Here is a 24,229-nt window from a genome sequence, read left to right as displayed (position 1 = left end):
CCTGATAAATATGAAGGCGATTTGGGAAGATGCCGTTCTTTTCTTATGCAGTGTGGGTTAGTGTTTGATCTGCAGCCCCATTCTTACGCCACTGACAAGGCTAGGATAGCCTTTGTTATTGAACTGCTGCGTGGAAGAGCTCTGGAATGGGCTTCAGCCGTTTGGGAACGACAGGAGACCTGCATGGCTTCATACCAGGAGTTCACGGGAGAGATGAGAAAGCTTTTTGACCATCCAGTCCGAGGTAAGGACGCAGCTAAACGTTTGTTCACTCTTCGCCAAGGAGCTCGCAGTGTGGCAGACTTTATGATCGAGTTCAGGACATTGTCTGTGGAGAGTGGTTGGAATGAGGAGTCACTACAAGCGGATTTTTACCAGGGGTTGTCGGAGCAACTCAAGGACGAGCTGATATCCAATCCAGAGCCTAGTGATCTAGACAGCTTGTTCACCTTAGCTATTCGGGTTGATAATCGAGTCCGAGATTGATTAGATGGACCCCACTGCTTCTATCTGATACTCGGTTACCATTCGGGTCAGGAAGTGGACCAGAACGGGTTGATCATTTTCCTTCACACGGGATTAGTGGAGGAGTCCTGCCGCCAGATCCTGAACCTATGCAAGTGGGGCGGCACGGGTTAACTAAGGACGAGCGCCAACGTAGACGTGAGACCAACAGCTGCCTCTACTGTGGTAGCTCGGGACATTACATCTCCGTTTGTCCTCAGCGCCCGTTAAACTGCTCGGCTCGTTAAGTTTGGGAGGTTTGTTAGCGAGCCAGTTTCAACCTCTCAAGAGCCCTGTCAGACCTCGTTTTCCTGCTACCCTCATAAATAAGAATCAGAGTTTAGCGATTAACGCTTCGAGTACACCCAACCTTTCATGTCTCCTGCCTCAAGCCGGTTCTCCTCAGTCCTCTGTTGCCCCCTCCTCCTCGTCCTACTCCTCCTCGGATGATCGGAGGTGGTCCTGCCTACACGGTGCGCCGCATAATGGATTCCAGACGGCGGGGTCGAGGTTTCCAATATCTCGTGGATTGGGAAGGATATGGTCCAGAGGAGAGGAGTTGGATTCCTCGGCGTCAGATCCTTGATGACGACCTGCTTCGTGACTTCTACCGCCTCCACCCTGGCGCTCCAGGTAGTCCGCCCGGTGGCGTTCGTCGGAGGGGGGGGTACTGTCACGAATCCCGCTTCCTGAGTCTGTGTTTGCCTGTGTTTCTGTCCTGGAGTGTGTTTCCGGTGTCCTGGAACGCACCCTGTCTGGTTGCCGGGCGAATTAGCTTGTTGGGAGATCGATCCCATCAGTAATCTGCACACCTGTCCTGATCATCACCTCTCCCCTTCAAAAGCTCTGACCTGACATCCATTCCCTGCCGGATCGTTAGCCATGAACAGTATGTTGTGCCATAGTATCAGCCTCAAGTTGGATAGAATTTGTTTTGTTGTTTTTTACGTATTGCTTGCCTTAAACTTACCTCCGTTTGTTCTGTCTTCAGTTACTCACCCGGATCATTTACCCCATTCCCGCCTGGTCGTCGGAGGATTCCGCTACCCCATTGGATCCACCTATTTACTCCCATCAACTCACCACCGCTGCCCGCTACGCCACCTGGATATATCTACCCATTCACATTCACTTGTAAATAAATATTCACCTTCTTCCTACTCTCCTTGTCCTGGTCTGCTTCTGGGTTCGATTTTGAAAGAACGTGACACACCCACGTTTTATAGTTAGGCTATGTATAATTTGCAGAGGTGTGTAGAGTACTGAAAATCTATACTGTTACTTAGATTGTAACCTGAGGACCACACAGACACTGAAGCTACCACAAATATATTCAGCCTAATGCTTGCCTTGAACATATAATAAAACAATTGGTGTACAGAAACAGATTTTCACCTAGTGAAAAATACATCTACCCCCTACAAAAAATGTAAATGTGTTATTATTCACATCAGAATTCACACGAGACGCTCTGTAGCCTACATAGGCTACTTGAACTGACACATTATACTTAAACAAAAATATAAATGCAACATGTAAAATAAAAGATCCCAGGAATCTCCATATGCCCAAAAAACGTATCTCTCATTTCTCTCAGATTTTGGGCACAAATTTGTTTACATCCCTGTTAGTGAGCATTTCTCCTTTGCCAAGATAATTCATCCACCTGACGGGTGTTGCATATCAAGAAACTGATTAAACAGCATCATTACACAGGTGAACCTTGTGCTGGGGACAATAAAAGGCCATTCTAAAATGTGCAGATTTGTCACCCAACAAATGCCACAGATGTCTCAGGTTTTGAGGGAGTGTGCAATTAGTATGCTGACTGCAGGAATGTTCACCAGAGCTGTTGCCAGATAATTTAATGTTAATTTCCCTACCATAAGCCACCTCCAATGTCATTTTTGGGAATTTGGTAGTACGTCCAACCGGCCTCACAGCCGCAGACCGTGTAACCACGGCAGTCCAGGACCTCCACATCTCCAATTCATAGCGATTTCAGGATGTGGTACCGCCCATGTCAAGGTGGATCCGTTTGAGGTTACTCACTGGACCAGCCACTCATTCATAGAACATTGGCTTGTGAAGAACTATTTATTTATATTTTTGTGTCATGGTGTGGTGCTTAGTACCTGGATGTGCAAGATACAAGCAAGCACAGGCTGCTAGGGTAACATTTAATCGTTTACCTTACTAAGAAGTCGAGCAGAGGTAACTAGCTGACAAACTATATTTGTTTATCTAAACCAAAATCTAGCTACCTAGCTTTCATAATATGCTGGCTAGACATTCCAAAGCAAATTAATGTAATTAGCCAGCTGTTATCTGGCTATGTAATTTGTAACTTTGCAAGCTAACTTTAGCTACCTTAGGTTACATTAGCTACAGCCTACTGGACTATATCTAACCGTTAGCTAACTAACTACCCAGAGGCTAACGTGACAAGCCTATATCAACATCTGTAGCGACATCAACATCAAGCGCAGCACCAGGAACTAGTGGAAGTCATCTTGCTAAATCTTTTCACCATGAATAAATATAAATACACTGGAGCTGGGCATAAACATGGTCCGTGTTTTGTTGTCATAGTTGGTGAGTTTATAAGTAGGCTACAACTTCGTGTTATGGAGGCCTCGTTGATTGTTTAAGCAAAGCGTGTTCTATGTTGGAGAAAATCTGTTATTTAGTAGGGAGGAAAGGGTGTGGGTGACTGACTGACTGGTGTCAGTATTGTGTGTGTGAAGGTTAGTCGGCATGTTCTATTGACACGAGGGGGATGGGTGGATATAGTACCTTGTGAGTGTGTATTGATGGTGACAAAATAGTCAAAATGTTGGCTAACCACTGACAAGTGTATGCCCTACAGACTAATCTTGCTACTGCTGATGAACACGACACCAGCTTTAGTAATACAGATCCTGTAGACCAGGGGTGTCAAACTCATTCCATGGAGGGCCTAGTGTATGCTGCCCCACCCCCCTTCAATTAAGACCTAGACAAGCAGGTGAGGGGAGTTCCTGACTAGTGACCTTATTTCATCATTCAAGTACATGGGAGGAGCGAAAACCCGCAGACACTCGGCCTTCCGTGGAATGAGTTTGACACCTGTGCTGTAGACCCATTGGATGAAAGCTTTCAGCCGGGAACAAGCTCAACATAATCTGACTTGGAAGAGGAAAAGACTGCACAGGGCTGGCAAGAGCAAAAGTGTATAGTCTGAATCCAAGGTCATGAGCGCATTAAATTCTGACAGACCAGCTGACATTGCCCAACACGAGGTTCACTAGCTGAAGAACATTCCAGACCCGGTCTGGAACAAAGCCAACACACCATTAATTTTCAGTAAGACCGATGTTATAGAATGCCTAGTGTGCTCACAACTTCATTGTGGTATAGATATTGCTAGCTCTGTACATTTATGTATATAATGGAGTTTGATATAGTTTTATTTTCTGCAAGTGTACTGACGAATGTCTAAATCAGGGGTGGGCAAATTTTTTGGCTCGAGGGCCACATCAGGATTTTGAAATTCATAGGAGGGCCGCATTTTTGGGGGACCAATTGTTTGTTAAAATCAATTTGCAGGGGCCTCCCGAGTGGCACAGCGGTCTAAGACACTGCATTGCAGCGCTTGAGGCATCACTAAAGACCAGGGTTCAGTACCAGCTGGCTGTGACTGGGAGACCAATGAAGCTGCGCACAATTGGCCCAGCGTCGTCCGGGTTAGGAGAGGGTTTGGCAGGCAGAGATTTTCTTGTCCCATCGTGCTCTAGCCACTCCTTGGCGGGCTGGGTGCATGCACGCTGACACGGTCGCCAGGTGTACGGTGTTTCCTTCGACACATTGGTGCGGCTGGCTTCCGGGTTAAGCTGGCATTTTATCAAGAAGCAGTGCGGCTTGGCTGGGTTGTGTTTTGGAGGATGCCACTGTTCTCGACCTTCGCCTCTCAGCGATGGGACAAGACTAACTACCAATTGGCTACCACTAAATATTATTAATATGTCTCGCGGGCCGGATTGAAGTTTCCGGCCTTCGCCCCCCCCTTGGTCTAAATGATTCCAACTGCATCCGAAACCAATAGTGTTGACGTTAACTTCAGGATCAATTCATTGTGATATTCATGAAATATATTTAGCATTAACTAGCTACAATCTTACTGCTAAAACAAATAATGGCGGGAGTTTTAATAGAAACCGATTAGTCGGTCAATATACAATAAGTAGACATGGCTTGTATTCAAATCAAAGTTTATTTGCTCTGGAGACAGGTTCATTTTCAAAGCAGTGTGCAGGAACAGTTATGGCAATGTATACAGTAGAAGAAAAGTATACTAATGACTATAATAAATACTACAATTCTACAAAGGGACTACTTGCATATGATATGGTGTGTTTGGGGGGATGCAGTAAAGTGTTCAAAGTCACTTTGGTACAAGGGGAGATTGTTGTTATGGACCTTTCAGAGCTCCTCTTGAGTTGCTTGAATGGCCCCAACAACACATGCAGGCAAGGGCATTTGGTGTCCTGTGCCTAGCTTTTCCACCACGTAGAACAAACTCCAAAAAGCATCTGTAGGCCACCAAGCGGTATTGTCTGTAAGAGAATGACAACACTATTAAGGACTTTCATGGGCAATCATTGTGTACTGTCTGTATTCCTACTGTAGCAGCACGATACAAATAATGGCACTGGACGGGGATGACTGCCGTTGTACGGGCTCCTAACCAACTGTGCTATTTTGCTTGTTTTTTCGCATTGTTTGTAACTTATGTACATAAAGTTGCTGCTACCGTCTCTTATGACCGAAAAGAGCTTCTGGACATCAGAACCTTGATTACTTGCCTCAAACTGGACAAATATATTTTCTTTAACGAGTCCGAACGCGAAGGATATACTGCCTTCCGGAGAACATGTCCACATCCCGTCATTCGCGTTAAGAAAATACGGAGATACTGAGGGAGAAGGTCTGGATACACCCTCACCCTCCATTTGGAAAATCTGACCATAATTCTATCCTCCTGATTCCTGTATACAAGAGAACTAAAGCAGGAACTACCAGTGAATTGCTCAATAAGAAAGTGGACTGATGACGCAGATGCTAAGCTACAGGACTGTTTTGCTAGCACAGATTGGAATATGTTCCGTGATTCTTCCAATGCTATTGAGGAGTATACCACCTCAGTCACCGGCTTCATCACTAAGTCCATTGAGGGCGTCGTCCCCTCAGTGACCGTACGTACATATCCCAACCAGAAGCCATGGATTACAGGCAATATCCACACCGAGCTAAAGACTAGCGCTGCCGCTTTTCAAGGATTGGAACACTAATCCGGACACTTATAAGAAATCCCGCTATGCCCTCAGACAAACCATCAAACAGGCAAAGCGTCAACGCAGGACTAACATTGAATCCTACCGCACCGGCTCTGATGTTTGTCAGATGTGGCAGGGCTTGCAAACTAATACGGACTACAAAGGGAAACCCAATGTTTGCACATTTATAATAAAAAAATACAACTTAAATATCACATTCACGTAAGTATTCAGACCCTTTACTCTGTACTTTGTTAAAGCACCTTTGGCAGCGATTAAAGCCTTGAGTCTTCTTGGGTATGATGCTTCAAGCTTGGCACACCTGTTTTTGGGGAGTTTCTCCCATCCTCTCTGCAGATTCTCTCAAGCTCTGTCAGGTTGGATGGAGAGTGTGGCTGCACAGTTATTTTCATGTCTCTCCAGAGATGTTCTATCGGGTTCGAGGCTCTGGCTGGGCCACTCAAGGACATTCAGAGACTTGTTCCGAAGCCAATCCTTCGTTGTCTTAGCTGTGTGCTTAAGGTCGTTGTCCTGTTGGAAGGTGAACCTTTGCCCCAGTGTGAGGTCCTGAGCGCTCTGGAGCAGATTTTCATCAAGGATCTCTCTGTACTTTGCTTCGTTCATCTTTCCCTCCAACCTGACTAGTCTCCCAGCCCCTGTTGCTGAAAAACATCCCAACAGCACGATGCTCCCACTAATATGCTTCACCGTAGGGATGGTGCCAGGTTTCCTCCAGACGTGACGCTTGGCATTCAGGCCAAAGAGTTCAGTCTTGGTTTCATCTGACCAGATAATCTTGCTTCTCATGGTCTGAGAGTCTTATATAGACAGGTGTGTGCCTTTCCAAATCATGTCCAATCAATTGAATTTACCACAGGTGGCCTCCAATCAAGTTGTAGTAACATTGCATGGATGATCAATGGAAACATGATGCACCTGAGCTCAATTTAGAGTCTCATAACAAAGGGTCTGAATACTTATGTAAATGTGGTATTTGTTTTATTTTAATACATTTGCAAACATTTCTAAAAACCTGTTTACGCTTACGAAAAATCAGTGGCAATACCGGAAAATGGTTGTCTAGAAATGATCAACAACCATTTTGACAGAGCTAAATGGGCAAATGTTGGACAAGCTCTTAGACTTACCCAGAAAAAAACAGCTGTAATCGCTGCTAAAAAGTGGTGCTACAAAGTATTGACTAAGGGGTGTGAATACTTATTTAAATTAGATCTTTCTGTATTTAATTTAATACATTTGCAAAAATTTCTAAAAACATGTTTTCAATTTGTCATTAATGGGGTATTGTGTGTAGACGGGTGAGATTACATTTAATCAATTTTGATGCTTTCTAAAGGCCACTGTATGCCTTAATTTCTCAAAGATACACTCTTAGCTTTCATTTGACACCTAATTTGATGTGCTCATATGAACTTCACATGTTAGTGCTCATGGAGCTTTTATACAAGGAAATGCCCAGAGTTATGAGTCATTTAACGGTCAAGGTAATGTGGAGAGAACACGTTTTAATTTGATAAGATTGAATGTGCATACAACCATACGTCATTCCTTGATTCCTTGACCTGGGGCCATTTTATGATTAAAATTACAACATCTGTGAGAAAGGCAATTAGGAATGGTGCAATATTTCATTTGGCGACAGTAACCCTGCAGAGGCTTCATCCTAACTAATTCCAGAGCTAACAAAGCATGTAGCTAGAGAAAGACTGCGTGTAAGACGTAAGATCTGCTTGTGTGCAAGAGTGTCCTATTGCTGTGTGTCATCACCACAAAATCGGACAAACTAATTACATTCTTGGATGTTACTTTCATGAGTGCATGCGCCAATTATGATATGTGCCACGGTACTGGAATGGTTGTGAAGGGTGAAACAATCCTCAATAGCGTGACAATGTGACAATGTGATGGCAGTCTCTGTAAAATAAAGACACTTTGGCCGTTTATAACAGATTCTAAGGAATCAAACACACTCTGATTATTTGAAATGTTTGCAATACAGACAATGGTGTATTTTGCACACAGATCAGCATTTTTATTTCTGGGAATGAGATTGAGAGAGGAAGGTCATTTTAATCCCATGTATAAATGAAGCAAGCCTCTGCCTGCGACTCTAATTCGACTAGCTCGGGTGAAGTGTAAATGTGAAACGCACAGAATTCAGGCTTGTGCAAGCTGCCTGCCAAAACAACATAAGTTAATTTAGGAGATCCATTCGTTACTTCATGAATATATTATTGCCAGTATAAGTAAATTTGGAAATGCAGCCAGAGATGATACTGGTCCTTGGCCCAAGGAACAGATCAAGAGCCTTATAGTTTGGCCCTTAATTGCAAGTAGTGCTTTCCCCAACTCAAGTGAGGTAATTCATACAGTCAAAATAGATTTTTATACACAGTCTAGGTCATTTCCTGAGAGCAAATGATTGCCGTCTCCTCTATAATGTAGAATTTTATAGCTCTAAACAACTTAGTGCATTATACTGTACAGTTTTTGTTTTAGACTTCATTGGCATTTTTCTTCTCCAAGATTAAGGGACAGACATTAATGGTTGTGCAATTTATTTTGTATATTTTTATAATTATGCTTGATAACGGAAGGAACCATAGTCAGGCAGACATGAAAGAGCGAGGGCCTTTCATTTTTCTTATCGGATAACTATCAGTGTTCTGTTTTAGAGTAAGTCATAGTGTCTAATTACACAAACAACAGCGGTACAGTATGTTTCAGTGTTTAATTCCATCTGTTTCTACCTTAATATGGCTCCAAGGACAGCCCTGCAGGTGTATCTGTCAAACCACTTCCTGTTGTGACTGGGATTTTGCACATCAATAGAGCCATAAAGGATTGGACGTGTGAAGCTCTTTGAAGAACATCAAACACACTTTCAGACATGTAAATTGACTGATGTACTTCATATTTGGAGGGTGGAATTAAATTCCAACACCACAATGCTCTTGATATCCAGGAAATGAATTCAGATCTTCCCTGTTCAATTTACACGGAACAAAAATATAAACGCAACATGTAAAGTGCCGTTCCCATGTTTCATGAGCTGAAAAAAAAGATCCCAGAAATGTGTTTATATATGCTTTCCGTTTATACTTTCCGGATGCACTGCATATAAGCAATATAACAATGGAGATGTACAAACTATAGCATAGAGGAACGATGAGCAGATAAGAGGCAAGCCGTAATTTCGATCAAGACAATAATGAGTTGAGCTAAGAGGGACGTTGTCGATATGCTTATTTGTTCAGGGCTTTTGAAATTGACAGCGACAGAATTCAGAACATGGGTCGTTCTTACAATATTCTCCCTGTATACCAAGTAAGAACCGTAGGATAAATAACGGCATATAAGCAGACAATGAAAGCTCTTACAATATTCAATTATGACATTTCTCTAAAACAGGCAAACGTTATAGGCTAAATGTGCACCACCAAGTCAGAACAGTAGGCTACTTTAGAGGGACCCAATTCTTATGGTGAGACACATGGGCTACTAACAGCTTACTACACAACATACACTTATGTATACTGTAACTGAGAAAGTAATACTATCTCCCTGACATATTACATAATTTATGCAGTAACACACAAGACATATTTTTTGGACTCACCGTTGTTGTGCTGTGCTCACTTGAACAGGAAGGTGGCGTGCCGGTCCTTGTGGGCAAACTTTGTCATCAAACTATGTCATCAAAGTCTGGTATTCTCTGGATGAAGTCAAGCTGGATTGACAGCAGAGTCCATCTATTCAACATTTTCTGGCCCATGGTATGGTGTGGGAATGTTTGTCCTTCTAAGCTTGGAAAAGAGACCCTTTCAGACAGATGTTTTTAATCCTTGAACCCGACCTTGGACCACACACACTCTCCACTGACACACACTCGCAAATTCGGAAATAAATGGTTTGGAAGGAATCCGTCGCTTACTGTGAGCACAATAGTGATTGCTTTGCGACGCTCACAGTAAGCCACCGATTCCTTCCAAACCACTTATTTTTGGATATGGGATTTGCTGGGTAGATTATCAATGCGATTCATGATGATGAATGCTTGTCTAGCCATCTAAGATTTTGAAAGTAGGATGTTGACATGATCAGTCCAATCAAAGCTACGGTAGATAAAAATGTGATCTGTTGCAATGACCTTGAGCCTGGACGGGGCTTCTACTGTAAATCTACGGCAGCACCCAAGAGGGCTTGAACTGCCTCGCTCTCCCTGTAGATTCTGTAGTGATGTAAAGTCCCCATGAGTGACAGAACACTGAGCCAATCATGGCGCAACTAGAGAATATTACCAACGCCTACAAACTGTGCTTTTGCTGGCTGCCCCTCTACCACAGAAAGTACCGAGCTGGGATGAAACAGCTGCATTTTGGAGTTGCTTTACTCAAGAGAGTAGACCATGTTGGTACAGTATGCAGCTTTATTAAATAACTCAAGGATTTTATATATATATATATATATATATATATATATATATAGTTTGCAAACTGACATGTGACACGAATTAATGCCAGAATAAAGACCAAAGAAACCATCTTTCTGGGGGTGCTAAACAGGTAGGGAATCCACTGGTTGTGCATAATTTGAGGTCAAACCCCCCAATGAATCCCAGTTGGTGCATTTAGCATGGACTATTAAGCTGTCAGTGAGTGTCATCGGAGTGAGAGAGCACACAGTCTCAGATATAATAGAGATCATTTCGCACAGAGATAGGAGGGCTTGATGAGTCAAAAATAAATCTACCTCAAAGCAGCTTTTGGTGTCATAACAGCTATTATCAAAGACTGTTAGGCTAATGGGCTTTAAAGTGAAGTTGAAAGGTGATATTAGAAACTTCTTCTGCCAATGTTTTCAGGTTTTTTGCAATATGTGATATCGCTGTCACTTATTGGTTTGAACCTTAATGAACCAATCAGCTAATCCATCGGCCTATATCCAGAACCGAAGGGCTGCATCTCAATAGCACTGACCTGAGCTGGAACCTGGAACCTGGAACTTCAGAAAGCTAGCACAGACTACTGAGACTCAACAGTGCTGGTGAAGAAGCTCTACTTTGAGTGTGACGGGGCAGGGTTTGAAACCCGATATCGTGCACACCATAAGACTGTTGGCAGCAATGCCTTGTATTACTAACAAAGTTCAGTCATCTTATTTCAATCTGTGCCCTCTAGTTCTGCTATAATATTGAGAAATATAGCCACCCTGTGTCTATCTTTAGGAGCAATTCAAGAGTTAAGCGCTTGAAAAGGCCCAGGTGCAGTTGTCTGACCCTATACATGTGTGATGTGTCTGAAATCCCCCTCCGCTTACCTCGACAGCCGCCTTGGCGCGCTCAAACTCTTCCTCCAGGGACTGGTTTCTGGACAGGAGACCGCCACCGAACCGCTCTTTACACAAACGGCCCTGTTTCTCACACACACAGAGAGAGAGGGGTGCAGTGTCAGCCATCTCTGCCTTCCCCTGGAGTGGCAAATATCACTGCCTCGGCAAAGCCTTTGACATGCTCAAGAAGGCCAGCGGCTGGCAGGAGTGCCTCCGTCAGCGCCTCTCAGCCCCCTCTAACACTTTTCCCACTTATCAGCGCCACTCTTCTCTCCAACCTCACTATCTCATCTCGATTACAGATTCATTCCTCTCTTTGTTGGCCAGGTCATACATCGCATGCCCTTTTGTATACTTTCCATGCACTATTATAACTCAGAAATATGCTGATTGTAGCTTGGTTATAGCATCTGACAGTACATTGTGCTTAGGGCTGTTTCGGTTAATGTATTACCGCCACACCTGCAGTTTTGAGTCCTGACCACAGTCAAATACCGCGTGACCATTGAGTCTCCTCTAATCTCCTCTTACGCTCCTTGGACATGCATTGGTAGTACCCAACTTGCTAATGACGTCAGGTCGCTAATGGCCTGGTACTCAGCGCTCTATTGTTCCTCAAACCACTCTAAAGTCAATGCCGATGCAATCGAAAATGACATCAAACACAGTATCATGCTTTTAAAACTCCCCTCACTGTGATGATCAATTTGAAGAAAGTTCAACAACTGGGTGAAACTGAGTGGAAAACATGGACATGGATGTTGTTTCAAAGCCAAACACAACAAAATGGACAGAGCATTCTATGTTGATGATTAATTCAAAAACATCCATACGCATATTATGCATATGCATAGGCCTATATACTGAAAAGCCTGAAAAGCCTGAAAAAAAAAACTGAATTCAAATAATGATTGTGCAATACATAGCCAAATAGCCTCCAGCTTACACACAGTAGAAAAACATTTTAAAAATGCATAGATTTAAGATGTCTTTGGTACATAATTGGTCTAGAATGTACTCCAAAATGTAACAAATTCTAGTAATCGCCTTTGAGTGTGGACTGTTATTATGCATACTGAATGGATTGGTTACCTTGTTCTACACTATAAACCTTCAATCCATGAGTCTGGGAGAGAACGTACAGGCCTAGGCGATTCTGTTGGTTCATTGATTGTGCAGGGCGGCTTACAAAATGAGTAAAGAGTGAATGAATAGCGGATTTTGATTTTGAATAGCCTTGTAATAGGTTATTTTTTTAAATATTTTCATAATTAATAGGCTGACACATTACCTTTTAGCTACAGAATATCTCACCACCATGCATTTCCATCTCTTTTTCTCTCTTTGTGATGTGTGCTCCCTCTCCGGACTCTAGGTCACCAGGCTGCTCGTTATGGCGCACACCTGTCACCATCGTTACGCGCACCTGCGCATCATTTAAACTCACTTGGACTCCAGCACCTCGTTGATTACCTGCCCTATATCCAGCTGAAGTAGGAAGTTTACATACACTTAGGTTGGAGTCATTAAAACTCGTTTTTCAACCACTCCACAAATTTCATGTTAACAAACTATAGTTTTAGCAAGTCGGTTAGGACATCTACTTTGTGCATGACACAGGTAATTTTTCCAACAATTGTTTACAGACAGATTATTTCACTTATAATTCACTGTATCATAATATATAATATAATTCCAGTGGATCAGAAGTTTACGTACACTAAGTTGACTGTGCCTATAAGGCCCCTTAACAACATCCATTGAAAAGGCAGAGTGCGAAATTCTAAAATATTTAAAAGAAATATTTAACTTTCATACATTCACAAGTGCAATACACCAAATTAAAGCTTAACTTCTTGTTAATATACCCATCATGTCCGATTTAAAAAAGGCTTTACAGCGAAAGCACATCATATGGTTATGTTAGGTCAGAGCCAAGTCACAAAAACATACAGCCATTTTCCAGCAAAAGAGAGGAGTCACAAAAAGCAGAAATAGAGATAAAATTAATCACTAACCTTTGATGATCTTCATCAGATGACACTCCCAGGACTCAATGTTACACAATACGTGTATGTTTTGTTCGATCAAGTTCATATTCATATCCAAAAATCTCAGTTTACATTGACGCGTTATGTTCAGTAATGTTGTGCCTCGAAAACATCCGGCGAATTTGCAGAGCCACATAATTTGACAGAAATACTCATCATAAACTTTGATAAAAGATACAAGTGTTATGCACAGAATTAAAGATATACTTCTCCTTAACTTCTTGGTGACAGGGGGGCAGTATTGAGTAGCTTGGATAAATAAGGTGCCCAGAGTAAACTGCTTGCTACTCTGTCCCAGATGCTAATATATGCATATTATTAGTAGTATCGGATAGAAAACACTGAAGTTTCTAAAACTGTTTGAATGATGTCTGTGAGTATAACAGAACTCATGGCAGGCAAAAACCTGAGACAAAGCCAACCAGGAAGTGGGAAATCTGAGGTTTGTAGTTTCATTTAAGGGATTGCCTATCCAATATGCTGTGTCTATGGGGCCAGATTGCACTTCCCAAGGCTTCCAGCAGATGTCAACAGTCTTTAGAAAGTTGTTTGAGGCTTCTATTATGGAAGGGTGTTGAAAAAGAGCTGTTTCAACAAGTGGACTAGGCAGAGGCCAATCAGTTGTTTACTGCGCGGTCACGCGGGCGCACCGTTCCTTATTTTTCCTCTGTAATGAATACGCTATTGTCCGGTTGGAATGTTATTGAATATTTATTATAAAAAGACCCTAAGGATTGATTGTAAACATTGTTTGACATGTTTCTACAAACTGTAATGGAACTCCTTTGACTTTTCGTCTGGATTTTGCGCTTGCGCATTGTGCCTTTGGAATAGTGAATTAAACGCACGAACAAAACGGTATTTGGACATAAATATGGACGTAATCAAACAAAACAAACATTTCTTGTGGGAGTCCTGGGAGTGCATTCCGACGAAGATCAGCAAAGGTAAGTGAAGATTTATAATGCTATTTATGACTTTTGTTGAATCCACAATTTGGCAGGTATGGCTTGATTTTGTGGCTGAACGCTGTTCTCAGATTATTGAATATTGTGCTTTTGCCGTAAATCTTTTTTGAAATCTGACACAGCGGTTGCATTAAGAAGAAGTTTATCTTTAATTCTATGTAAAACATGTATCTTTCCTCAAAGTTTATGATGAGTATTTGTTATTTGTGGCTCTCTTCAATTTCTCCGGATGTTTTGGAGGCATTTCTGAACATGGCGCCAATGTAAACTAAGGTTTTTGGAAATAAATATGAACTTGATCGAACAAAACATACATGTATTGTGTAACATTGAGTCCTGGGAGTGTCATCTGATGAAGATCAATGGTTAGTGATACATTTTATCTATATTTCTGCTTTTTGTGACACCTCTCTTTGGTTGGAAAATGGCTGAATGCTTTCTGTGATTTAAAAAATTTTTTTTTAACCTTTTTATTTAACTAGGCGAGTCAGTTAAGAACAAATTCTTATTTTCAATGACGGCCTAGTGGGTGCCTAGTTCTGCCTGTTCAGGGGCAGAACGACAGACCTTGTCAGCTCGGGGATTTGAACTTGCAACCTTCTGGTTACTAGTCCAACGCTCTAACCACTAGGCTACCCTTACTGACCTAACATAATGATATGTTCTGCTTTTGCCGAAAAGCCTTTTTGAAATCGGACACTGTGGTTGGATTAACGAGAAGTGTATCTTTAAAATGGTGTAAAATACTTGTATGGTTGAGGAAGTTTAATTATGAGATTTCTGTTTTGAATTTGGCGCCCTGCAATTCCACTGGCTGTTGGCGAGGTGGGACGCTAGCGTCCCGAACGATCCCAGAGAGGTTAATGTAACCGCTGTGTCAGATTTCAAAAAAGCCATGTTGTGGAGTCAGTAAAAGTTAGAAATAGCGTTATAAATATTCACTTACCTTTGATCTTCAATAGAACGCACTCCCAGGAATAGCAGTTCCACAATAAATGTTTGTTTTGTTCGCTAAAGTCCATAATTTATGTCCAAAACCTCCTTTTGTTAGCGTGTTTAGTTCACAAATCCAAACTCAGAAGGCGTGGGCAAGTCCAGGTGAAAGTTCAGACAAAGTCCAAAAGGTTCCAAAAGATTACAGTTCGTAGAAACATGTCAAACGATGCTTTTACACCTGCATTGCTTGCTGTTTGGGGTTTTAGGCTGGGTTTCTGTACAGCACTTTGAGATATCAGCTGATGTACGAAGGGCTATATAAATACATTTGAATTGAATTGAATTATAGAATCCATCTTTAGGATGTTTTTATCATAAATCTTTAATAATGTTTCAACCGGACAATTCCTTTGTCTTTAGAAATGCAATGGAACGCAGGTCTCTCTCACAGCCACACGAGTGACCAGCTCATGGCCTTCTGCCAGACACCTGATTGAAACAGATCTTATTCTCTCCCCCTTCACAGTAGAAGCCTGAAACAAGGTTCTAAAGACTGTTGACATCTAGTGGAAGCCTTAGGAAGTGCAATATTACCCCATAGACGCTGTATATTGGATAGGTAATGAGTTGAAAAAATACAAACCTCAGATTTCCCACTTCCTGGTTGGATTTTTCTCAGGTTTTTGCCTGCCATATGAGTTATGTTATACTCACAGACATCATTCAAACAGTTTTAGAAACTTCAGCGTGTTTTCTATCCAAATCTACAAATGTGCATATATTAGCTTCTGGACTTGAGTAGCAGGCAGTTTACTCTGGAGTAGCAGGCAGTTTACACTGGGCTAATTGACATAATTTGAGTCAATTGGAGGTGTACCTGTGGATGTATTTCAAGGCCTACCCTGAACTTTTTGCTTGACATCATGGGAAAATCTAAAGAAATCAGCTAAGATCTCAGAAAAAAATGTATGTCTCCACAAGTCTGGTTCATCCTTGGGAGCAATTTCCAAACCCCTCACGGTACCACGTTCATCTGTACGAGCAATATTGCGCAAGTATAAACACCATGGGACCACGCAGCCGTCATACCGCTCTGGAAGGAGATGCGTTCTGTGTCCTAGAGATGAACGTACTTTGGTGTGACAAGTGCAAATCAATCCCAGAACAACAGCAAAGGACCTTGTGTACCTGTTTCCCCCAGCATCTTCACAAGTATATATATCCACAGTAAAATGAGTCCTATATCGACATAACCTGAAAGGCAGCACAGCAAAGAAGAAGCCACGGCTCCAAAACTGCCATAAAAAAGCCAGACTACGGTTTGCAACTTGCACATGGGGACATTTTGGAGAAATGTCCTCTGGTCTGATGAAACAAAAATAGAACTGTTTGGCCATGATGACCATCAATACGTTTGGAGGAGAAAGGGGGAGGACACCATCCCAGCTGTGAAGCATGGGGGTGGCAGCATCATGTTGTGGGGGTGCTTTGCTGCAGGAGGGACTGGTGCACTTCACAAAATAGATGGCATCATGAGGCAGGAAAATGATGTGGATATATTGAAGCAACATCTCAAGACATCAGTCAGGAAGTTAAAGCTTGGTCACAAATGGGTCTTCCAAATGGACAATAACCCAACCATTTTCAGCGGTGTAGCCACCTCTCCACGCTTTCTGGTCTGTATGTTAATTCTTAGCGAGTCCTTTTAAGCGCTCTAGCCAAAGGGGGCATTACGTCATGCTGACACGAACTCTATGCTCACTTGGGCGTGGCCACTGACTGGGCACAAGTTTATATGAAAAACTATTTCCATTTGGAAGGCTAAAATCACACCGCTATCTTCACAAAAGTATTCTCATATTTAATCAAACTCAGCAAAAAAAGAAATGTGCCTTTATCAGGACCCTGTCTTTCAAAGATAATTCGTAAAAATCCAAAACTTCACAGATCTTCATTGTAAGGGGTTTTAACAGTGTTGCTGACCTCGCACCTTTGACCCTCACCAAGGAGAGAGAGTCATGACAATTACTAGAGTAACTGTAATTAGCAATGGCCAAGGAATTGAATTAAAAGGCAATTCTGCCACTTTTCAACCTCATTCATTATTTCCGACACCCAACCAGTGCTAGATCTGTGTAGTTAAAAAAACATAAGGTGCTAAGAAATGCTTCTCTGTGACATCACAAGGTCGGATTAAAAGTAGGAAAAACGGTGAAATCTCAAAACCTGCGATGAGTTTCTAGCCAGGGGGAGGGTATTTTCTTACTCCCTACGTCGCCGCTAATCTCAGTGTTTGAAAATCACTGATTTTTAAAATGATTTAACTTTGATATAATCGGTTAGAACTTTTTGACTTGTTGTTTTTCTACAAAACGTAGAAATGTGCAATTTTCACATGGTATTGTGCTGGAGATAATGAAAATTAGGTTAAAGTGGTGGATATATCCTTTACGAACATGCTCTACTATACAGAGAGCCATTTTATAGCCCTATGGTAGAATGCAAGTCAGTTGGCTCCCACTACCACAGTTGCCTGGCTGTCGCATTCTGATGACTAATCTGTTTTGTAAGGCCTCATGTCAGCTCTGCCATTACCTTTAACATCATATTTTCCATAGCTGGTCATTAGAAAGACCTGATTTATGCAAGGTCTAATTGAAGTTGGCTTATCTAGATATTAATGGCCTCCAGAGAATTAACTTTACCCAGGTTAATGCCACCGACTATGTCAAGCAATTTATAAGGGCCAAAAGAAAAATGGTCAAGTTTCTTCCCAAACTTTCCAGGCAGTTCCACATGCTATTGTGTACAATATGTCAAGGTACAGTAAAGCTGTAGGGAGGTGTGAAGGGTTTAAGTAGTTTTTCAGACAGCTTTTGTTCTTTTCTAGACCAATAGGCAAAAATTCATTCAAACAAAGCATTCCTCTCGCAATACATTGCGTGTGTGAGCACCTGCCACTATTTACAACATCACTGGGCTGAAACGCCCCATCTTCGGTGGTTATCTTTAATCCAAAATCTATTTAGTGAGATGTTGAAAGGTGATGCAAGCTTAGTTGGTCTGAGATACACTGTGGGCTCAAAGTAAGGCTACTGAATTATTCATGAGCTATTAATATAATAATGGGTGGATAGTAACAGGACCCTCATGCAAACTTGTATAGAGACCACGAGCACTAAGGAGGGAAGCGCCTGACATTTGGACCTCGGAGCGCCACAAAGAAACAATTTCAAAAGCCAACATGGGACTCTTCTTGTTTAACTGGTGCCTTTGTTGCAGAACCAACACTTTAAATTAAAATTAAAAAAATTCAACTCAAATTACATTCTGTGGTGATGTCTGCTCGGTGCAAATGTCTTTCAATATCATAGGAAAGGATGCATAGAGAAGCTTACATGTCTTCCACTAATATACTGTCTGTTGAGCTGTAATGGAAGAATATGAGGTGTTAGCAGAAGATGGCAGGTTGAAACATGGTCACAACACAGGGATCTAGTACATTGACTGGAATCAGGAGATTGGCATGACCGCTATGGTTTATGCGTCCCAAAACCCTTCCATCCAACAAAGCAGAGTCCTCTCAACATGTCACAGAGCAGCCTAACATGCTTCTAATCAAAACCATCCGTTTTCGAGGTGGAAAAAACGTTAAACTCCAAATACTGTGGATTTCAAGTGCAGACAGAACAGACAATAATGGTCTGCAATGACTACTCAGGACTCTGCTTACTTGAAATGCTAGAGCTGGCTCTGCCTCTGCTTTGGTATTCCCTTCCAATGAGTTCATGGAGGTTGCCTCTGGTTGTGTTTTGCAGTCTATGGACCTAAAGAGAAAGGACAATTAAATCAACAATAAATGTAAAAAAAAAAAAAGATCCACTCTGCATTTCATTACTCCCTCAAAACAATTTAAGGTGCAATATTGTAAATAAGAATAGAATATGTTTCTAAACACTACATTAATGTGGATACTACCATGATTACGGATAGTCCTGCATACATCGTGAATAATCATGTGTGAAAGTTAGACACAAATACAGTATTTTCCCCCCCCAAGAAAAATGCTTACCTCCCCTGTTATTGTAATGGTGAGAGGTTAGCACGTCTTGGGGGTACGATATTTGTGCTTCTGTAACTCTCACACATTCATGATTTATCTGTAATCATGGCAGCATCCACAGTAATGTAGAAGTGTTTTTAGAAACATATTAAATTCTTACTTACAATCAGTGACTCCAAAGACAATTAATTGACCCAACTGTGGTTTGTAACTACAATGGTTTCCTGTTACCAAATTGGTAACAGGAAACCATTGTAGTTACAAACCACAGTTTTAATCTCTTAATAATCCATAAACAAACTTTATCATTAAAAACACTAATTGGTAGGTCTAACTTTACATGTTACTTCTGTGAACTTTCCTTTTCCCTCATGAGGGACATACATTTTTTAAATATCTTAAAGGCACAAGGCAATGTTTAATTTACAGAAGGCAAATAACTGTGTTTATTAGTTGGCAGGGGTCTTTACTTCAATATTATTGGGATTTTATGTATTTATAATACCTTTAAGAGTTTTTCCTGGTTGCTGTCTATACCACATTTCCCATCTGTTTTACCAGAAATCAAAGCCTTTGCTTATTCCAAATTATTTGGGATGGAAAATGGTTGGAAAATGTATATACAGTGCATTCGGAAAGTACATTTTGTTATGTTACAGCCTAATTCTAAAATAGATCATAGTTTATTTCCCTCATCAATCTATGCACATTAACCCCATAATGACAAAGCAAAAATGTTTAGCAAATGTATTAAAGGTAAAAAACAGATACCTTATTTACATAAGTATTCAGACCCTTTGCTATGAGACTCGAAATTGAGCATCCTGTTTCCATTAATCCTCCTTGATGTTTCTACAACTTGATTGGAGTCCACCTGTGGTAAATTCAATTGATTGGACATGATTTGGAAAGCCACACACCTGTCTATATAAGGTCGCACAGTCCAGTCAATTGAATTTACCACAGGTGGACTCCAATCAAGTTGTAGAAACATTTCAAGGAAAATCATTTTATACATTTTAGAGTAAGACCAAAGTAACTAAATGTGGAAAGAGTCAAGAGGTCTGAATACTTTCCAGATGCACTGCATGGCTTAATTTCTCAAAAATATAGACTCTTAGCTTTCATTAGACACCTAATATAACATGCTCATATGAACTGCTCATTTGTCTTTTTTGGGGGGAGGGATGGAAATGCATGTGTGTGAACAAACTGCAATTTAACAGATTTGGAACTGACTTAGATATAACAGGTGCAGGAAGGTTACTTACCACAGATGTTCGCTGGAGGAGTTTCTCGATGAATGTTGTCTTTCCAATTTCCACTTTCTGCTGCCGTTTCTTTCAGGGTGGAGGTTGAGCTCCTCCCATTTCTCCAAAGGAGAGGCAATGATGACTGGGAAGAGCGATCATGGAGAAATCAGCTAACAGCAGGGTACAATACAACACAATCAGCTAAGGGGAAAAAAAACATTGCCATCTGGACAGAGTCATGAGAGGGACATGAACTTTGCTTGTAAATTATACCCAGGGTTATACTTAAACTTTCTTTCATGAATTACTTGCTACGCATAATTAGAACTCATTTGAAGAGTAAAATACTTTAACCTCCTCAACTTGCTAATGGGAAACTAATCGTCTGTTACCTCTTAATGGATTTTAAGATGATCTGTTCATTACAGGCAATTGCCTGATCTTTCTTTGGACCATCTTGAACATGAACAAGGTCAACTCCATTGAACTTCATAGGGGAAACTTTTCATTAAGGGTAGGCAAGTCTGTTAAAGCATTTAGGAGACTGGGGACATGAGGCTAATACAGTTCCTGATTGAATTTTCTGAACATTTTTACAGATTTATAATCTACATATTAGGTAGTCATGAAATTCATGATGACATGATACAAAGTAAATTCTACATAAATATTGTCCAAATGAGAACCTAATTTAATCTTGCACGTAACAGCTCTGTCATACTACAGAGTGACAATGAACACTAAACATGGTTTCGGACATAAATTTAGTTGCGGTCCAACATCCAATTTAGATCATTATTTTCAGACAACCAAAACATTCTCCTGACTTGCCCAATAGTCAAGAGCCATTAAGAGTTTATAGACCATCCCTTATATAGTGTGATTCCACGTCAGCTGGAGTAGAAAATATTTTTGGAATGTCAGAATGTTCTGGAAATTATCACATAGGAACTTCATTGGGAAGGATGTTTTAACTTCTTACTGCTGAAATCTCGCTAACGGGATCGATATGACAACAGCCAGTGAAAGTGCAGGGCGCCAAATTCAAACAACAGAAATCTCATAATTAAAATTCCTCAAACATACAAGTATTTTACACAATTTTAAAGATAAAATTGTTGTTAATCCCACCAGTGTCTGATTTCAAAAAGGCTTTACGACGAAAGCACATCAAACGATTATGTTAGGCCAGCACCTAGTCACAGAAAAACATACAGCCATTTTTTCAGCCAAAGAGAGGAGTCACAAAAAGCAGAAATAGAGATTAAATTAATCACTAACCTTTGATGATCTTCATCAGATGACACTCATAGGACTTCATGTTACACAATACATGTAGGTTTTGTTCGATAAAGTTCATATTTATATCCAAAAATCTCAGTTTACATTGGCGCGTTATGTTCAGTAATGTTTTGCTTCCAAAACATCCAGTGATTTTGCAGAGAGCCACATACATTTACAAAAATACTCATAATAAACATTGATAAAAGATACAAGTGTTATGCATGGAATTATAGATCTACTTCTCTTTAATGCAACCGTTGTGTCAAATTTAAAAAAAACTTTACGGTATAAGCATACCATGCAATAATCTGAGTACGGCCCTCAGACACAAAAACAAGCCATACAGATACCCTCCATGTTGTGGAGTCAACAAAGTCAGAAGTAGCATTATAAATATTCACTTACCTTTGATCTTCATCAGAATGCACTCCCAGGAATCCAAGTTCCACAATAAATGTTTATTTTGTTCGATAAAATCCATAATTTATGTCCAAATAGCTCCTTTTTGTTTGCGCGTTAATTTCACAAATCCAAATTCATGAGGCGCTAGCACTAGGTCCAGACAAAGTCAAAAAGTTCCTAGAAGTTCGTAGAAACATGTCAAGTGATCTATAGAATCAATCTTTAGGATGTTTTTAACATAAATCTTCAATGTTTCAACCAGAAAATTCCTTTGTCTTTTAGAAATGCAATGGAACGCAGCTAACTCTCACAGCCACGTGTGAGACTGAGCTCATGGCACTCTGCCAGACCTCTGGTTGAAACAGCTCTCATTCTCCCCCTTCACAGTAGAAGCCTCAAACAAGGTTCTAAAGACTGTTGACATCTAGTGGTTGCCGTAGGAAGTGCAATCGGACCAAATTTACACTACTTGGATAGGCAAAGAGTTGCAAAACTACAAACCTCAGATTTCCCACTTCCTGGTTGGATTATTTCTCTGATTTTTTTTCTGCCAAATGAGTGCTGTTACACTCACAGACATCATTCTGACAGTTTTAGAAACTTCAGAGTGTTTTCTATCCAAATCTACTAATACTATGCATATCTTAGCTTCTGGGCCTGAGTAGCAGGCAGTTTACTCTGGGCACGCTTTTCATCCAAGCTACTCAATACTGCCCCCAGCCATAAGAAGTTAACAACATGCTTTTTACATTTGTATCATAAACAATTTATTTGAAAATCATGATTATATTTGCCATTTTAGACCCTATAACCTGTGTACCGTTCATGATGATACAGACAACATGTTGGTGTCATTATACTCGTTATAGTGTTCTCTCAAATATGGAGTATGTCTTGATACTGAAATACACTTTCACATTCATTTATTCAACATTAAACATATTGAAAGGCGCACTATGCATAAATCGCTCTGCCATTTCCTGGTTGTTAATATTCTAATATGTCTCATTTCAGTTTGACAAAGCAAGCAAAAATATACAGTGCATTCGGATAGCATTCAGACCCCTTCCCCTTTTCCACATTTTGTTACGTTACAGCCTTATTCTAAAATGGATTAAATAAAACAATTTCCTCATCAATTGGCCTTAGAGAGAGAGAGACACAGCTGCATTTGAGCTTTCGCATTTTTCAACATGTTTTTTTTTTATACAAAAGGATAGATTTGGAGTTAGATACATTTTGATTTTTCGGCATGGACATATGTAGGATGCTACCCTCCGCTGGATGCTAACCTTAACTACAAACCTACAACCTAATTTACGACAAATTTACGAGGGATGACTGCTACCAATGATTCCTTCTTCCAAGCTATAGGGAGGGTGCTCTGGCAAACAAACAGCAGAGATGTGAGGACACCATCCAACTTGGAACTGAGTGAGTCACATTTAGTCTTTTTAAAGCCAAGAAGAAAAAAAATGAAATATAAAGTACATTACAATGATATATTTTACTTTATGGGGTCTGAATGCTGAGTTAAGTGTAACGATATACCCTGAGAGTCGGGAAGCAAGTTCAGGGAGTGAATACATTTAATAAATAAACAAACATGAACAAAACAAGAAACACAAACAGTGCACCGACATGAAACAGAAACAATAACACCTGGAGAAGGAACCAAAGGGAGTGACATAAATAGGGCAGGTAATCAAGGAGGTGATGAAGTCCAGGGGAGTGTCAATAAGCGCTTGTGCGCGTGGTGAACACGTGTGCATAATAATCAGCAGTCTGGTGACCTAGAGGCCAGAGAGCGAGTATACGTGACATTAAGTCTGCCAGGCTTGCTAGCACAGACCAGATACAACTTCAATTAGCACTGAGGTGTGAAGTGAGAGGTGTTGAGGCCTTTGGTAAGTTGGTGGTTGAAGATATCCCTCTAGTGGTGTGGGGGCTGTGCTTTGGCAAAGTGGGTGGGGTTATATCCTTCCTGTTTGGCCCTGTCCGGGGGTGTCCTCGGATGGGGCCCCAGTGTCTCCTGACCCCTCCTGTCTCAGCCTCCAGTATTTATGCTGCAGTAGTTTATGTGTCGGGGGGCTAGGGTCAG

The 24,229-nt window shown here is 41.0% G+C and overlaps 1 protein-coding gene across 1 annotated transcript in view; it reads right to left on the bottom strand.

The window, feature by feature from the left end:
• Positions 1-24,229, bottom strand: part of LOC139410071 (PEX5-related protein-like) — a 183,263-nt gene that overhangs the window by 17,572 nt on the left and 141,462 nt on the right. Inside the window, exons 5-8 of the mRNA XM_071155507.1 lie at positions 20,461-20,584; positions 18,860-18,953; positions 18,525-18,554; positions 11,160-11,252 (exon numbers count right to left, since the gene is read on the bottom strand). Of these exons, the coding sequence (XP_071011608.1) occupies positions 11,160-11,252; positions 18,525-18,554; positions 18,860-18,953; positions 20,461-20,584 (341 nt within the window). The remainder of the gene's footprint in view (positions 1-11,159; positions 11,253-18,524; positions 18,555-18,859; positions 18,954-20,460; positions 20,585-24,229) is intronic.

Source organism: Oncorhynchus clarkii, chromosome 5 (assembly GCF_045791955.1).
Source record: "Oncorhynchus clarkii lewisi isolate Uvic-CL-2024 chromosome 5, UVic_Ocla_1.0, whole genome shotgun sequence".
Lineage (NCBI taxonomy): Eukaryota > Metazoa > Chordata > Actinopteri > Salmoniformes > Salmonidae > Oncorhynchus > Oncorhynchus clarkii.
The sequence above is the reverse complement of the archived record's forward strand: the minus strand, read 5'-3'. Positions and strand labels throughout refer to the sequence as shown.